The sequence below is a fragment of the Quercus lobata genome, chromosome 11, assembly GCF_001633185.2.
Source record: "Quercus lobata isolate SW786 chromosome 11, ValleyOak3.0 Primary Assembly, whole genome shotgun sequence".
In the NCBI taxonomy this organism is placed as follows: domain Eukaryota; kingdom Viridiplantae; phylum Streptophyta; class Magnoliopsida; order Fagales; family Fagaceae; genus Quercus; species Quercus lobata.
In genome coordinates this window covers 1,078,043-1,095,638 of record NC_044914.1, presented here as the reverse complement: position 1 = coordinate 1,095,638, position 17,596 = coordinate 1,078,043, and the positions used below count along the sequence as shown (strand labels likewise).

The 17,596-nt window shown below is 32.6% G+C and overlaps 2 protein-coding genes across 6 annotated transcripts; one reads left to right on the top strand and one right to left on the bottom strand.

The window, feature by feature from the left end:
* Window positions 1–511: 511 nt before the first annotated feature.
* LOC115968597 (ATP-dependent DNA helicase Q-like 3) lies at window positions 512–11,644 on the top strand. Of its 5 annotated transcripts, none has more exons than XM_031088024.1 (19): window positions 512–622; window positions 740–1,007; window positions 1,761–1,768; window positions 1,879–1,962; window positions 2,235–2,375; window positions 2,478–2,512; window positions 2,845–2,928; window positions 3,167–3,255; window positions 4,332–4,484; window positions 4,559–4,655; window positions 5,732–5,735; window positions 5,861–6,010; window positions 6,109–6,198; window positions 6,283–6,339; window positions 6,445–6,578; window positions 7,486–7,580; window positions 7,662–7,804; window positions 8,088–8,194; window positions 10,871–11,644. In XM_031088024.1, exons 2-19 carry the CDS (start codon window positions 749–751, stop codon window positions 11,328–11,330), a joined length of 2,190 nt encoding a protein of 729 aa, XP_030943884.1. In that variant the 5' UTR covers window positions 512–622; window positions 740–748; the 3' UTR covers window positions 11,331–11,644. The 5 variants fall into 5 exon arrangements, with proteins under 5 accessions (XP_030943884.1, XP_030943885.1, XP_030943883.1 ...); XM_031088025.1 differs by having other exon boundaries at window positions 6,264–6,329; window positions 7,677–7,804; XM_031088023.1 differs by having other exon boundaries at window positions 6,264–6,329.
* Window positions 11,645–11,838: 194 nt separating this feature from the next.
* LOC115967404 (protein STRICTOSIDINE SYNTHASE-LIKE 4-like) lies at window positions 11,839–15,540 on the bottom strand. Its single transcript, XM_031086492.1, has 6 exons — window positions 15,165–15,540; window positions 14,863–15,072; window positions 14,581–14,648; window positions 13,214–13,450; window positions 12,660–12,792; window positions 11,839–12,298 (listed from the first exon to the last, which is right to left on the bottom strand). Exons 1-6 carry the CDS (start codon window positions 15,348–15,350, stop codon window positions 12,008–12,010), a joined length of 1,125 nt encoding a protein of 374 aa, XP_030942352.1. The 5' UTR covers window positions 15,351–15,540; the 3' UTR covers window positions 11,839–12,007.
* Window positions 15,541–17,596: the final 2,056 nt, after the last annotated feature.

Sequence of the window (17,596 nt, the reverse complement as noted above, 5' to 3'; positions counted from 1 at the left end):
AAAATTTTTAAAAGCCAAAATTAAGGAATTTTAATAAAAAAATCCCAAAATATAAGATTTAATTTAAAAAAGATTAAGAGCCGATTTGACATTAACTTCAACTTTTAGTTTTTAATTTTTATGTACAGCTTTTTAAAACCTCATTTTTTTTCTATATTTTCTTACTTTTTCAATTTTTTTCAAAGTATAAGTACATTTTAGCATACTTTCAGTAAAAAATTTTTAGTATAAAGATAAATAAGTTGTTCTTTAAACAGACACTAGGGTTTGTTTGGGATTTGTTTATTTTGCTGAAATTGAAAACTTTTTATTGAAAATACTGTAGATAAAGGTAAAAGTTAGTTAAAATAGTACAGTGAGACTCATGTATAATACTAAAAAGTACAGTGAAACTTATAAATAATAGTAAAAATAAACTAAATAGTAAAATAAGTTGACAAAAAATAAACTATCCAAACAAAGCTTAAATTAGTAGAAAAAAAAAAGAAAAAAAGTCAGCTTATTTTCAAAACGACATCGTGTTGAGTGAGCTAGTGCGTAAAAGCGTTGGTTGTTTTGATTCCTAGTTCCTTCCCGGTACCACTTCCTGAGAAAGCAAAGAAAAACCGACAACCCAATCGAGGTGACATACAAATACAAATTTTCTTTCTTTGCTTCTTCATTTTCCGATTAAAATAAAAAAAAAATTTTGAAAAAAAATTGAGAATTAGAAAAGAAATTGGGTGGTGTTTGGTTGCAGGGATAGGAAATGAAGAAGTCACCGTTACCGGTGCAGACCATACGTGGCTCCGATAAGCAGGTATGCGGAAAGGAAGGATTGGTGAAGCTTCTGAGGTGGCATTTTGGTTATGCTGATTTCAGAGGCACGCAATTGGATGCTATCCAAGCTGTTCTCTCTGGGAGAGACTGTTTTTGTTTGATGCCAACTGGAGCTGGGAAGTCAATGTGTTATCAGATTCCTGCATTAGCTAAACCTGGAATTGTTCTTGTTGTTTCTCCTTTAATAGGTCATTCATTCATTCAATGCCATTCTTTTTTCTTTTTTTTGAAATACATTTTTTTTGTCCCAGAAACAAATTTGGTGTAAGCTTGATTTTCATTGCTTTAATTTTTAATTTTAATTTTTTTTAAATTTACAATTTAGTACTTTCTTTCAAAATTTACAAGTGAATAACTTTCTTTTATTCCTCAAAGAGTCTTATAGCTCAACCGGCATTTATTGAATGTAAGGAAAATTTTAGACGGATAGCACTAGAGTGAAGTTATTTAGTTACGTAGACTCTTTCTACAACTCAAGTTTGTCAAACTCGAGTTCTAAAACAAAATCGAGTTTAGCAAACTTAAGTTCCAATTTGTTATACCTGATTGAAACTTGAGTTTGATAAACTCGATTTTGGGTTGGAACTCAAGTTTGTCAAACTTGAGTTCCAAAAAGAGTCTACGTAATATAATAACTTCAGTCATATGCTATTCTCCTAAAAAAAAAGACTTTCATCATTCTGTAAAAGAAATTGATACCTTATAAACATTTATGTGGAAATTGCAACTTTTTAAATTTGAGGGATGAAATTTGAACTTGGGTTGAGTTTTAGGGACAAAATATATGTATTTCAGCCATAATTTAATTTGTGTGTTAGAGCTGAGGAAGCTAAGCTTAGAGCTCCATAACGTTTTTTTTTTTTTTTAGTTGGTATTTTTGAATGCTAGGGACATCACTCTAACTTCTTTCATTGGCAATGGTTATTCAACTTTCATTGCAGCCTTGATGGTAAGCAATAAGTTTATATTTTGTTGACTTTTGTTCTGTTCTACTAGTTGTTATCTTATGTGTTATGAGGTTTCAGATGTTAAAGAGTTCTAGCATTATCTTATGATCAGGAGAACCAAGTGATGGCATTGAAGGAGAAAGGAATTGCAGCTGAATATCTTTCTTCAACCCAAACATCGGATGTTAAAAACAAGGTGAATTCAATTATTTGGCTTTTGATATGCTGCTTTGCTTAAAAAATCACTTGTGTTGTCCTGAACCTTGGAATTAATTTAAATAAATTGTAACGAAGTGTCAAGGCTTGAGCTTTTCTGGAATAGAGAAGATTGTTAGTTGCATTGGGTGATCACCTTATTCTGGATTTATTGTTGGAGACTGTTTTACAAAAATAAAGTCTTTCAGTGTTTTGGATTTTGTGTATGTTATTGTAATTTGGAATATTTGACAGTGCTGGTTTACTTTATAGATCCATGAGGACCTTGATTCTGGCAAACCATCAGTTAGGCTGCTATATGTAACACCAGAATTGATTTCAACACTGGGATTTATGTCAAAGCTGACTAAGATTTACACTAGAGGGTTGTTGAATCTCATTGCCATAGATGAGGTGTGAACTGAATTGGCCTATTTACTTTTGTGTATTTGGAGAGTGTTTCAGCTGGAAGTTTCGGGTGTTTGTGTATAATTTGCGCCTTTTTTGTAAATTCAGGCACATTGCATCTCAAGTTGGGGCCACGATTTCAGGTTTGTAACATATTCTGCAATGAGTAACAATTGATGGTCCTTTAATCTAGAAGAAGAGGGTAGTTTCTCTTATTGATCGTTTTGGGTATCCATGTCACATTCTCATTTGTTTTTTCAACAAATGCATTCTTTGATTTTTTTTTATAAGAACACATTCTTTGATTTGTTTGATATACCCAAAATTTCTAGTTACCTTGTTGTGTTTTATCCAAAATGATGAAAACCAGATGACGACCTCCAAACTTAACAACCTTTATGTGTGTGCCTTTGTACATATAAGCATATATATAATGACTACTGTCATCTACTTTCTTACTAGTCTATTTGAACAGGCCTAGCTACCGTAAGCTTTCATCTTTGAGGAGCCGCCTTCCAAATGTACCAATATTGGCTTTGACAGCTACGGCTGTTCCTAAGTGAGTCTTCAAGATGCTTTCCTCTTGGCTTCATTCCTTTTGAGCATCTTTGGATTCCTTGCATTTTAATACAAATCCTTTAATTTTGGTACTAGAATAATTGATATGTGTATCCAATCCTTGATTTCCTCAAACTTGCAATTGCAGTATGGCAGAAAGATTAAAATATTCTTATATTATTTTTTTAATAAAATTCACAGAGCAATATTAATTCATTGATTGTTTTCTTGTTCTACAGAGTTCAGCAGGATGTGATGGAGTCCTTATGCCTGCAAAACCCTTTAGTCCTAAAATCTTCATTCAATCGTCCTAATATATATTATGAAGGTGGGTCCTGCAAGTTTAATTTGATGACATCCAATTTGTTTCATGTTCCTCGATTAAATTATTCAGATGAGGAAAATTTAGACAATATTGTTTGATTGCCACTACCCTATGTTTCTTTTTAATGTGTTTCCTGATGTCTTACCTCAATTACATGCACGGTGATGTGACAGCTTTCTTGCTTATTATAGTATGGTGTTACATGACAGTTCATATATCCATGTTTTTGCATCCTGCACCCAATTTTCTTGCTGCAAAATTCTCATGAAACTTCAACTTTTCATGGGAAGTAAAACACTTATTTTTAAAAAGAAGAAGAAGAAGAAAAGTTCAAAAGATGAAACCTGGAAATTAGCTTTTGAAGTGAAACTAAGGTTGCAGAAGTAATGGCTACTGTGGATTGTTGAAGAGGATTATTATGTCCTTCAGCTACGTTTTTTAATTAGTGTGATACTGTTGTCTCCATTGTTATTTTCTCATTATCAGTGTGATACTGTGATATTAAACACTAGATACAGAGTGCTAAACTACATGCATCAACTTATTGATTGGGTGAATCAACTGTAAGATCTCTATGAATCAACTGTAAGATCTCTAGAGTCCAGACTGGATTGATGTATACGAATCATGTATCAATCCAATTCTAGACTCATTTTATGCATGTGAAGCATGCGCCAAGAATTGGTACATATAAGTGCTCAATTAGGGTTATGACTTGCAATTTTTTTTTAATAAGTAGGGTTATGGCTTACAATATGTTGCATTCTTTTTGTTTGTTTGTTTTTAGGGGTGAGGTGGGGGAAGGGGAGTTGTGGGGATTAGAGAAGAAGAAAGCAGCAAAGCTTTTTATTTTTATAATTATAGTAGCCCTCTCTTTTACAAATTTCAACATAGATAGGAAGATTTTTGTTGATTGCCCGTAATTAGGAAATCTCAGAAGTACAAAATTTAGGGTTAGTAGTTAATATGTAATCTTCATTATTACCCTGCATGAGTTTGACAGTGTGATTTGCCAGATCTGTGAGATACAGTTGCCATGTAGGTGGATGTAAATTTGACTAGAAATCTAAATGATGCAGTTCGTTACAAAGACCTTCTAGTTGATGCCTATGCTGATTTGTCTGATCTTCTCAAATCTTATGGAGATGTTTGTGGAATAGTATACTGCCTTGAACGGACAACCTGTGACGACTTATCTGCTCATCTATCAAAAAGTGGCATTTCCTGTGCTGGTAAGTGATAGTTTCTGCCCTCAAAATTTTAGTTTTTCATGAGGTTGACATATGTGTGTTCTGCCGCTTGTCAGCGTATCATGCAGGACTGAATAATAAGGTGCGGACGTCTGTTTTAGATAATTGGATTTCTTCTAAGATACAAGTTGTTGTGGCCACGGTAGCTTTTGGGTATGATCGTCTCTTGAACTCTACAGTAATAGGTCCCTTTTTTGTTCTTTTCACTCTCTTCTTGCATTTGCATATCCTTTGACCCTGGTGCACTATTTCACAGCTGCAATATCTATTGTTCACTGATTCTTCTCATTGTTAAATTGAGTCTAACAAAATACAATGATTTGGGTATTGTGTTTCAAACTTACTATACAATAACTTAATTTCTTTTTTGATGGAAACAAATACAATTATATAATTAGAAAATTAGCATAGCAGCACTTTTTTTGCTGATGCTGTTTTTGTTTCGATTGTTAGTTAGTTTCGTGATTAAAAATTTTCCGTAAAAATATTTGCCAGTAAACTATTTGGTCTTATTAACTATAGAGTTTATTTGGGATTTGAATTGAACTTTAAACCAAATAGTTCATAAAATAAAAGAATCTTAAACAATGGAGGCATGATGCTGTCAATATATGAAAGATTTGTTTCCTATATTATCTAAGGCACGTTTGTAACTGTTTGCAGGAAAATGCCTTCCAAAATAATTTTCAGGATGCCATTTCCTTTATTTTCCTACTATGTGAGATTTTATTTTTGAAATTCTAGTTAAACAAGTGGGTAGGAGGTTGATATTTCTGAAAATATACTTTTTTACTCTTGATTTCTATGAAACAATCAAAACAAATAAAAAACACTAAGAAAAAAAACATCTTTGTAAAAAATCTCAAGCAGGGAGTATATATCTCTTAGTCCCAAGCTCCTTAAGCACAATACTCATATGATCTGTTGGTTGCTATAAATAGGAAGATTTTCTTGGAAGATTTTCAATGGAATGGTAACTTTGTACTTATTAAAAAAAAGGGGAATGGTAACTTTGTAAAAACTCTCTATTGGGGAAGCGGCAATATATGACTACAGTAATTTATTTGAGGGAAGTATTTTTTATATTCTTATTGCTTTGAGTCTTTGACTCATGACTTAACTGAGATTGTGATGTGTCTCCATGTTTTTCTTTTAATACTCTTTCTGTACTTCTGCTTGGAGCTGCTACTGGTGGTTGCACAGTTACTGAGCTATTGATATTGCTTCAGGATGGTATGCAACTAAATCACCATTCATTTTAATGAACTCTGGACAAATTATAATTCTAGTGTTGGTCTAGGAGGCCAATGTAAAGCAGATGCCATCTGCCACTAATCCTGGGGTTGGTAATTTTTTAGGGTATAGATAGAAAGGATGTCAGAATTGTTTGCCACTTCAATATTCCTAAGTCAATGGAAGCCTTCTATCAAGAGTCAGGTAGAGCTGGCCGTGATCAATTACCCTCAAGAAGTCTGTTGTACTATGGAATGGATGATCGCAAAAGAATGGTTGCTTCACTGACTTCAACTCTGCCATCCCTTTTTTCTTTTAAATTAACATAGTTTTTTCTGGATTAGTGATGTAACTAATTAGAGTTTTGCGGTAGGAATTTATTCTTAGCAATGCCAAGAACAAGCTACCATCCTTGGGTTCACAGGAAGATTTGCCAAAAAAGTCCCTGACTGACTTTACTCAGGTGATGTCTGAACTGTATCTCTATATCATTAATGTTTTATGGTGGCTGAATACAAAAATATACAGATGGTTGAGTATTGTGAAGGTTCTAGATGCCGAAGGAAAAAAATTCTTGAGAGTTTTGGCGAGCAGGTATTCTAATGTAGGCTAATTTGTGTCTGTATGTGCTATAAAATGGTTTTTTTATTTATTATTTATTTTTTATCAGTGCTCAAGTAAAGTTAATTAATTTCATTATCCAACATAGGTACCCGCATCGCTATGTAGAAAATCATGTGATGCCTGCAAACATCCAAACCTAGTAGCTAAGTATCTGGAGGAGCTCACAACTACTTGTGCTGTTAGGCAGAAGAGTAGTTTTTCTCGAATTTTTATAAGCAGGTGCTTTAATATTTTTTAACTGTTTTTGAAATTTTTGTGTGCCTTGGAAACTTGACCTCAAATTAGAGATACATGAAACATGTTGGATATAATTGTTCTATGTGACTACTTATATTGTCATATGATTCAATTAGATACTACAGTCTGGACAACAAAGAAACCAAGTTGGGGTTTGAATTAAATATAAGAAAAAAAAAGTGAAGGACAACAAAGAAACTAAGTTGAGGTTGTGAGAAAAGATGTAAAGGCCTAAGATTTGTTGAAACACAGAAGTGGTAGATATAAAAATAGCTCCACTTTTGGCTGGTATAAAGGTTTCTTGAATCAATAATGATAAAAATTGGTCTTTTAAGAAGGGCAACTCCTACGAATTCAAACCCCCACCCCCCTCCTCCAAAAGAGAGAGACAGACAGACAGACAGAACGCAACTCCTGCCTGACTCATACTCTTTATTTTCTTCTTTTAAAATACACTGGAAATTTCCAGAAAATTACATTGCAAGGTAGCTCCATGGAGTAAACCATTTCAAAGTAATTAATGATATAACTGAATTTTAGCCATCCAGGTTCTTCTGTTGTAACATTTGGTCGTAAAAGTTTTATGGTGTGATATCTTCATAAATTTTTCTAGTTACTGAATGACTTAAAACTTTGTAAATTTTCCAGTCTTCTTTGTCTTCTGTACTCCCAGATTACAAACTAGTGATTCAAATTTTTTATCTACATTTTTGGGAATTGTTGTAGTGCATCACATCACATGTTTTGTAAACATTTTGCTTAAGTTTATCATAGATCTTTCCAACTGTTGAATTTTAACTAATCTACCAGTTTACTTTGTGATTGAATTTAGTTATTTATATGAGTTATATCAGAGTGTAACTAATTATCATTTTTTTTCCTAGTTCAGCTCCTCAGATATGATTGATGGAGAACAATCTTCTGAATTCTGGAATCGTGATGATGACACAAGTGGATCTGATGAAGATATATCTGATTCTGATGGTATATTGTTTTTATCTTTTTTTTTTTGTTGTTGGGGTGGAGGGAGTGTCATACTTTCAGTTTATTATCTCATTCATTCAGCCCCTAAACTACCAGATGCTACTGAGGTTGTCAAGAGCCTCGCCAAGTCGAAGTTACCATCAAAGTCAGGGCTAAATGAAAAGATTGAGTTATTGCAGCGTGCAGAAGAAAGATATTACCAGAATAATTTCTCTAATAGAAAGGTGAATCTGAAACGTTCTGTGCCTTAATATTTGCAGTTACAGTTCTGAATTGCATGTGCAGCCTGCTGCCTTCTGCACTGTCACTTTCTTGCTAAAACTTAGCAACTATAATGGAAACGTGGCATGCCTTGCTATCCAAAGGGGAAATTGATAGCTTAGCCTAACTAATTAGAAAAATTCTGCCTGATCAATGTTATACTTCAACCCAACAGCTTTTAAAATTTAACCTGCTTTGTATTTTACTTGTCCCCTGCAAAACTACTTATTTCTAGTTTGATGACAGGTTGATAAACTTGATAAGAATGTTATATCCGAGACTCTGAGGGAATCAAGCAAGCAAAGATTACTAAATGCGCTAAAGCAGGCTCAACAGCGGCTTGGCAACTTTAAGTATGCACCGTTTTGCTTTCATTTTTATTTACTTACTAGTTGCAAACCCACATGTTGCATGGGAATATTATCAATAATCATTTTGTGGTTAAACTTATTTAAAAGTAAAAAATTTATATAATTCTTTAAGGATTATTTTGTGAATCATTAAAAGAAAATTCTTACCACATAAGTAAATAAACTACCATTACTTTAAAAAATATATATATATATATATATATATAACACTTATCAAATTATTCAAACAAAATTTTGTCAAGAAATCATTTAAATCAACCATCAAATATGTGGCATACCCTAGAAACTTCATAATTAAATATAGTGTAGAGTAAACATGGATTTTACAAAAATAATGAATTCAAATTGACATAATAAGAAGAATAATAATAAAAAGAAGTAGAAAAATGAAAAGACGACAAATCTTGATGTAAATTTTTGTGTAGTTGAATATTACTTTCTACTTGTGGACTCCATGTTATGGTCTATATATATATATATATATATATATAGGTGAGTAAGAATGTAACTATTATTTGAATGATTATTGTAATTTATTGATAATAATTAATAAAAAATAATTAAAACCTAAAACAGTTTTTTTTTTTTTTTCCTAATATAATGGAGGAGGCAATTGATTGTCATTTTAAAGTAATTAAAATAATAGAGAGCATACTCATATAGTCATATGTTTGTATTATTACCTAGGCAAATAAAGAGCCATTCTTATAATGTTGGATGACTTCTATATTCAGTGAACTATTATAGAAAGGATCTTGATTTTGATTATTATAATGCATTAGGGTCACAATACTTTTAGGTAGTTTATTTAGATATGATGTGGATAATGAAAATAAATTTTACTTGTAATATAGGTATATCGGATGTCTTGTCATTTTTTGTATGATGCATTCCAATATAAGTATATCAGACTGCTAGAACATTTGAATTTTCAATCAAAGATTGGTTCTTTGTTTTCTTTTCATTGGAGTGGATTGGCAAAGAATTTGGGCTCCTAATTTTGGGGATACTGTAACTTTTTCATTGAACTGGATGCTTAGGACATAAATGGTTGCAAAAGTGAGGTTACAACATGTTAATGGAGAAGAGGATAATGAATCAAAATTATTGTTGCCTAATATTCTTCTTCATTGCCCCATAGCTTTTGAGTTGTGGTCTTTGGTGTTTTGTTTGTTTGGAATTCACTGGGTTATGCCACATAAGGTAATTGAGGTGTTTGAATCTTGGCAAGGTAAGTTTGGGCGTCACCGTAATATAGGCCTTTGGAGACTAGTGCCGCATTGTTTGATGTGGTGCATTTGGAGTGAAAGGAATGCTAGATGTTTTGAGGGATGTGAATGGTCCTTGCTAGAGATTAAATCTTTTTTCTGTCACACTGTCCTTGCTTGGAGTGTGGCTTTATCGCATTTTACTTGTTCTTCTATTCCAGTTTTATTTGATCATTGTAATTTTGTTTCTTGATTTTTGCCCCCACAGTACATCCCCAATGTACTCGGGTTGGCTACTTTTTTAATAAAATTTTTCGTTATCTATCAAAAAAAAAAAAAAAAAAAAATCTTTTTAGTATCTTTATTGCTGCAGTAAATTCAATGAAACACACCCTTAGGAATTTTTTTGAGTGTTGAAAACCCATTTATGAATGAAGTTTACTAACATAATAGTATTTTTCAACATTTGTTCTTCCCATTTTTTTCTTCTAAATGAACATGACCATCTTCTTCTTTTTTTAATCCTTCTTATAGTCATTTTATCAAACACGTGGAAACATAGAACTGTAAATATTGAGATTACTTTTAGCATTGAAACAGAGAGGAAATTATTTTGCTTGGCAATAAGTCATTGTAAAAGAAACATAAAAGTAAAAAATAAAAACATACAATACTCCAATATATAAAACATGCTTGTCATACCACATGATTTTAAGGAATAGAGCGATATCCCCACTCAGGAATATAGTTTTGTTGCCCTGAAATGAGCTCTTTTTTGGTTAGAGCTAAATCCAAAACCATTCCTCTTCCAGGTAAGAGAGACATAGAATGCCTATCGGTTTATATATCATCTCTTTGATTTTATAGGGGTGCTGGCAACTGAACGTGTATGAATTGTTTAGGTTAAATGAGGAGAGGAAGAGGTAAGAAAGGAGGAGATGTAGAGTCTTAGGCATAAAAGAGTTTACATGAGAAGTTGAAAACAGTAAAGGGAGAGAGTTAGGGGAGTTATGGAAGCTGAAGTAGAAATTGTGGAATCGTTAAAACACTAATAAAAAAAGAATGAAAATAACATAATTTTTTTATTAATGGAAAGAAAATAATGACATGATCGCTAATGAGGCTCAACATGAGCGTAGCATGCTCCAACTTATATATATATATATATATATATAGATTTTTTTATTTGTAAATTATTGGCATATATGAGATGCTTTTGATAGGCCATCATATTTAAAGGGAAAGCATAGATGTTGCACTTGGTCAATCAATTGTTGTGCCAATAACTGAAACTTCTTCAGAGGTCAACAGTGAAGATCGTCTCACTGAGCTCCCAGTGTTAATGTTTTTATAAATCATGTTAGCTAGTCGAATTGTTAACTATTCTTGGAACCACCCATGTTTAGTAATTAGCCCTGGGAGATCCTTAGTCTCAAATCTCTTTGTTCAGGCTTGAGGTGGAAGTATCTGCTTGTTTCCTTGAAAATGAGTGCTACAAGAAATATGGGAGGACTGGGAAATCATTTTATTATTCACAAGTGGCGAGTACTGTGAGGTGGCTATCAACCACAAATTCTTCAGAATTAACAAATCGGCTTGGCATCACTGCCAATGCCCAGTCGGAGGACGTTGCTTCTAAAGCAGAGCCTCCTACAACACCATTGCTTTCATTGGATCAGGGACCAACGGAAAGCACAAGCAAAGATCTCAATGGCAGAGCTAGAACAGAAAGTTCTGCATGTACTTCCCCAATACAAAGTGCTTCTTCCAGTGCAAAGCTTCCTGAAATTCCATCCTTCTCAAATTTTGTTAGCAGCAGAAAGGCAATAGACAACCGGTCTAATACTTCACAAAAGCACTCACCTAAAAGAGTTCAGAAGAACCTAGAGAAGAGGATGAGGCTGCAATAGGTGGAAATTTTAGGGTCTTCTCATATATATTGTTTATTTTTCAATGGCTGTACACGATCTTAATATAATTCTGCTTTTGTTTTTAGTCGTGAACTTTATAATTTTGTTGAGTCATAATTTTTGATTGCAACATTTCCTTACTTGAAAGTAAATTTGGTGATGGGGAACATGGAGACAGAAGAGAAGAGAAGAATGGCCTGAATACTCCCAAGGTAAATTAATATATATGTGCGTCTTTTATTTGACGCGGTGTTTAGGAATTGGTTATTAGAGACGTGACACACATGAGAAGAAAAGAATTGCATTTTGGATTTTGCTTTGGTGGATTGATAGTTCTTTTATTCTTTTTTGGTATTAACCTAAATCTTCTTCATTCTTCCACTTTCAAAGTGGGATTGCCACACATATTACAACCTATTTATAGCTTTTTCACCAATCTCCCTAGATTCAATTATTAATTCAATTAACACGGTTAGCAGGTCAAGAACTGCCAAGATCAAGAACAAACTACAAAATTCTTCTTTTATTTTTTTTCCTTTTTTTTGTGCACTAGAAAATAAAATTTTATTCAACATCATCCAATGCCCCTTCTAAATAGTTTGCTTATTGCTTTTTTGATAAGTAAAATAGTATGCTTATTGCATATTAAGGACACGTCCTTGCGCCTTGTAATTTATTCACTCCGCACTTTTGCTTATTTTGTCTTCCAATGGTAACTTTCCAACAAAATTGGAGTTGAGACTTCCCAAATACAAATGATCCTCAAATTCCAAGGCTGATGTTACAAAGGTCATCACCTTTCCTTCTGGGTCATCAAATTTCTTGATTATCTTGCCATCAGTTGCCACATTTACAACCATTGCTTTCCTGAACACACCATTTACCCGCTTAATCAGCTTGGGAAATGCCGCTATTATGTGTTTGGATACCTTGGAGCTGTGCACAAACTCCAACCCATCAGAAGTTAACTGCAATGTACAGATCATTGTTGTTATTTACAGAAAAAAAGGAAAACTAATCACGAACATCTAACCATGAGGTTGTGTGTAGCTAATCAACAACAACTAAATTGTAGTTCCAAAACTTTGGAGTTAATTATGAATTCTCAAATTGATTAATTAGGATTGGCGATATGTATTCTTTTATGTCATTCTATGCTATCCAAAATCGTAATATTTATCACTTCCTCGACTGACATGTCATTTTTAAATATCTTCACTAATATTGTTTTAGGTCTTTCTACCTTTTTTCGTTCCCTTGAATCAACTCACTTTCCTTAATTTGTATATCAAATCTTGTTCAATGCACATTTGACAAGAATTTTTGTACCTGAAGTAGAGCAATCCAAAAAGATCCATCTGGGGCAAGTTTGATGTTATCAGGACCACCTGGAAGGTTTTCAACAAAAATCTCAGTTTTTCCTTTGTCCTCTCCTTTCAACCAATACTTGAGGCATCTAAACCTGATCCACATAAGAGAGAATTAGCATGCTGTAAAGTGAGAGTAAATTCTCATTTTTGTTGCGAGAAGCATAAAATTATAAACAACATAGAGAGCATGATGTCATATGAAAGACTAGGAACTACACTACACATGCGTGTGTGGCTTGCCATGAAGGGAAGGCAAAGTCCATTATTCCACATATACATTGGTAGAGGACAGTTACCCAACTGAATGCGCATATTGTCAATGCCATTGTTGGATGATTAACACAAGTCATTAGCTTTTCCCCTTTCTTTCTTTCTTGTCCCATATCACTTTTTTTTGGGGGGGTATACATATTAAGTAGGAGAGGGGGATTCAAATTCAAAATATCTCGTTAGAAACACTAGGAAATACCATTTGTCCCATAAGATAGTTCATACTTTATATTAAGTACTTACTTCCATGTTTCACAGACCACCAAATAATCTTGGTCCCTTGAGAGTGCAACACCATTAGCAAAAGCCAAGTCTTCAAGTAGAATGGATGTCTCACTTGATGATGGATCATACTTTAGCAGCTGCCCGTGTGGTTTTGCTTCAATCACGTCTAGATACCAACTGTGGAGGTCAAATTTGGTGCTTGCAACACTAAAGTATAGACTACCATCTGATGCTTCGATAACATCATCAGCAAACCTAATTCAATCATGCATGTACATATTAATGAATGTTCTTATAGAAAAACAAATAATGGTTTGGTCCTCTAGGTTTTTAGCCCAACTCTCTAGATGCGTACAGTGATGGGGCCATTTTGGATATGCATCAACTAAAAGATGTATCATGTTGAATTTTGTGGCAAAGTGATCTCTTTTAAGGTTTAAACACGAGTTTGGTTCACCTGGATATCACGTAGTCCCTTAAAAAAAAGCATTAGTGGTGTTATTATGTGCATTTACTGTGTTGGAGTTCCAGGGGACCATGATTCCGTTGAAGAACTTGAAATAATTTCCTTACAGTCAAGCTCAAGTTTTAGATGAAATATATAGATGCTTATCAAATTTATCTATTACACATATATAATCCCATAATATTTCATTACAAATAGTAGCTTTTTTTTCTCTTTAATTTTGAACCCTAAGTTTTGGCCCTGATGATGAGCCACCTTACTAACCTGAAAAAAGGGCAACCCAAAATGGGATATATTGTCTTAGTCGACAAAAGACAACCTATTGGATTTTTCCATCCCTCTTGGAAAATTTAATTGAACGGGACTGTTGTAGGCTGCTTTTAAGTAGACTGCTTCAAAGAAAAATCTTAGGTAGAATATCCAAACTAGTAGAAAAAAGAACAAGAAAGTTGATTTTGGCACTAATGTTCTCAAATACTAGTACTACTCTAAACCCAAAAATATTCCTTTGAGCTACAATTCGATGTGGTATACTGGTATCTTATATGATGGGTATACGCAAGATCAGTTTTCAGCCACATGTATATGGAATCAATCTATTACATCACCTGGTGCATAAACTACTTTATACCATACTATATAGTCTCAAACTTAGTGAGGAGGTGTCACTCGAGAAATTATTTGGTTTGCACATGATTTATTTGGTTTGCGCGTTTCTTACTTTTCTAAGCAATTCTTGATTCCTGAGTCTACCATTGTAGCTAGGCAATGTTCACCAGAGTGTTAACCTGTCTCACCAAGTATTAGGCATTAACACCATACTTCTGCTTTACACATTTTTAGGTGCACCACATATATTTCTGGGATAACAAAACAAACCCACACACGTGTTTATAAATCATATGATACAAGCAATTACCTTATTTTGGACCCATTGACATGTGATGCAAGGACTACGATGCCATCTTTACCAACCTTAAGCAAACCCTACACATATCTTTCAATCAGTTTTAAAGCTATACATAATACACAGGTTCAATGCCAAGGCTTAAGTCCCCTTCAAACCTAGACATGAGCTTTAGCTAGGAATTTAATGAAAATGACATAATAACCAAAACCTCCTTCTATATCTTAGATTATAGAAAGGCCAGTTTCTTTACTCTATGCAAAATGCACTTCACTAGTTTGAGAGTAATCTTACCTCTTCAGAATCACATGCAATAAGATCACCTTCCTTTGTTATTGTTATTCCAAGTAAAGTTTGACTGTTTGTCATTTTCCAATCCTCCCATGACCCATTTCTATACATTCTTTTGATCCAACCATCTCTGGTAGCTGTATATAATGTACCCTCTTTATCGAAACAAATATCTTCTGGGTCCTTTAATCCTTCTCCAAGTTTGGTAACTCTCTATTGGAACCAAAAAGACATGACGCTTATAAGCTTTAAATGGTAAGCATGAAGTCAAAAGGCAAATAATATTAATGTGTGTAGTTCTTTACCTGTAATTGGTTGTTTGTTGGAAAAGAAGATAAAGGTGGCAATTCAAGATTTCTGGGGGATATGGGTGAGAAGAATAGGATTTGAAACATGAAAGCAACCAAACAAACTAGCAGGACGCTTAAAAATGCTGGGATGAAAGGTTTTGAGGTTCTAGCATTGGCCACTGTGTTAGGTTTTGGATCCATTTGTAGTCAATCCTGCTTCAATGGGACTTGAAAAGATAGGGGAAAATATTGATAAGGATAATAATTGTCAATCAAAAAACTCAATTTTTTATAAGGTAAACACTGGACAAAATTAGTGTGGTCTAAATTGGATGGAACTTTGAAGGTAAGGATTTGGCGTTGATATATACTCCAGTACCTATATCCAAACAAAACTGCGGTCGTCAAGTTACATAATGCAAGATGGCAATAGCAGAGATAAAAATAGATAAAATAATAGTTAAATAATTAAATTTACTATTTCCTAATACTTTAAATTTTAAGGACAAACAATAATTAATTTAAAAAAAATATCCTATACAGGATCAACCTTTTGTCTGTTAAATACCAGTTTTAATACCAATAGACTCACGCGATACATGAGAATAAATCATTATTTTGTAATTGTAGAATAATGTAATTTTTTCTCTAAAATCTATTAAAAATAATTTGTTCTCCCTAAAAATTAAACATTTTCTAAAATTATTTCATCTTTCTATCTCTACTACTACATCATACTATTATTTTGGGTGTGTTTCGTTTGTATTATTCCTTTACCAGGTGGTACACATTTTTCAAAATTATGTTTTATTTTTTGAGTTTCAAATAAATTATTCAAATTCTTCATCCTCTTAAAGGTGATTATCATGATAATAAAAAATTAAAAATCATAACAAAATTGCACTTAATATTACACAAATATAGGCATACTCAAATGCATAATCAATATTGTGTTTTGATATATATTCAATTATCACTCCCAAAATAACTAAATATTAACTCAAACAAAAATCAAACCAAATCTATAAGAGGGAGAGACTACTTGTGACGGGGAACTAAAAAATACAACACCAATACGTATTAAACTATTAATCCAAAATAGAGTTTTTAAAAACACAATGATTCATCAACTTGAAATAGAGTTGCAAGGAAGAATATAAAATCGAGAGAGAGAGAGAGAGAGAGAGAGAGAGATAATAAGATGAGAAGAAAAAGAGTAAAAAATAAAAAATACAGTAACAAACACTAAATTATCCTAGTCATACTATGTAATAAAATAACATTATATTCTTATATACTATCTTTATAATTCAATAGGATAACACATCTATGAAATCTTAGAAAAGAACAAAGATGACAACTTAAAAATACAAAACTAAATCACATCAACCTAAAGTAGAGTTATAAATAACACCAAAATTCATCAACCTAAAGTAGAGATGCAGGAAAAAAAATTTCTCCAAAAATGAAAAAAACAATTTGAAAGAGAAAGAGAGAGATAACCTTTTGTGTGTGGGAAAACTATGAATAAAATAAGAGAGAGAATTGCAAATTTATAGTAAGAGAATAAGAATAAGAAGAGCCAAAAATAAAATAAAAAAAGACAAAAGGATAGAAAAAGAGTGATATTAAGATAGATAATAGTGGGGATATGAAAAGGTAAAAGGGAGAGAAAAGGTTGGAGAATGTGTAAAAATAAGTTGAGAAATTAATAAGAAGAAAATTAGTTAAAAATAAGAGAGAAATGGTTGAAAATAGGTGAATGATATAGTTGTTGATGTGGCTCAACGAAAGTGTAGCAACAATAAATGATATGCTTCGGCTTTTAGATATATATATATATATATAGATTTCAAATGCTATCCTTCAGCTTTTAGATATAATATATATATATATATAGTTTTCAAAATTCAAATGTTGTGCATACAATGCTCAAATATAGATTGTCATCCAATACTTATTACATCAACAACTAAGCTGATGTAAAAATAAAAGTGACTATTTTTTATCTTAGTTTTACCCCCATTAATTACTATTTAAGTAATAATCAATCCATCAAATGCCTTAACTCCTTAAATCTTGTATGTTATGGCCAAATACCCCTATCTTGGAGAAATTATATGATATTCATGGTGGACCACATCATTTTTTATCCTATTGGTCCAAATTATAATCTCTCCCTGTATTGGACTTTCAATTAATGGCTCATTTTGTATAAGCCTTATTAAAAAATAAAATATGATTTAGACCCCTGTGTGTTCTAAATGCTCTTACACCAATTTAGAAAGACAAAAAAAAAAAAAAAAAAAAAAAAAGACCCCAAAACAACTTATGCTGTGAATTAATTAATTAATAACACAAATAAATAATCCAAACAAGTGTTTCAACCACAATTATAATCATCAAATCGAAAAGAAATAATAATGAAAGTAAGGAAAAGACGCATT

Coding starts and splice junctions, on each gene's coding strand:
- LOC115968597 (XM_031088021.1), top strand. CDS start 749: ATGAAGAAGTCACCGTTACCGGTGCAGACCATACGTGGCTCCGATAAG. Junction 1,963..2,234: donor CATCGGATGTTAAAAACAAG/GTGAATTCAATT, acceptor TTTACTTTATAG/ATCCATGAGGACCTTGATTC. Junction 2,376..2,477: donor ATCTCATTGCCATAGATGAG/GTGTGAACTGAA, acceptor TTGTAAATTCAG/GCACATTGCATCTCAAGTTG.
- LOC115967404 (XM_031086492.1), bottom strand. CDS start 15,350: ATGGATCCAAAACCTAACACAGTGGCCAATGCTAGAACCTCAAAACCT. Junction 12,793..13,213: donor GTGGTCTGTGAAACATGGAA/GTAAGTACTTAA, acceptor TATGTGGATCAG/GTTTAGATGCCTCAAGTATT. Junction 12,299..12,659: donor TTTGGATTGCTCTACTTCAG/GTACAAAAATTC, acceptor TGTACATTGCAG/TTAACTTCTGATGGGTTGGA.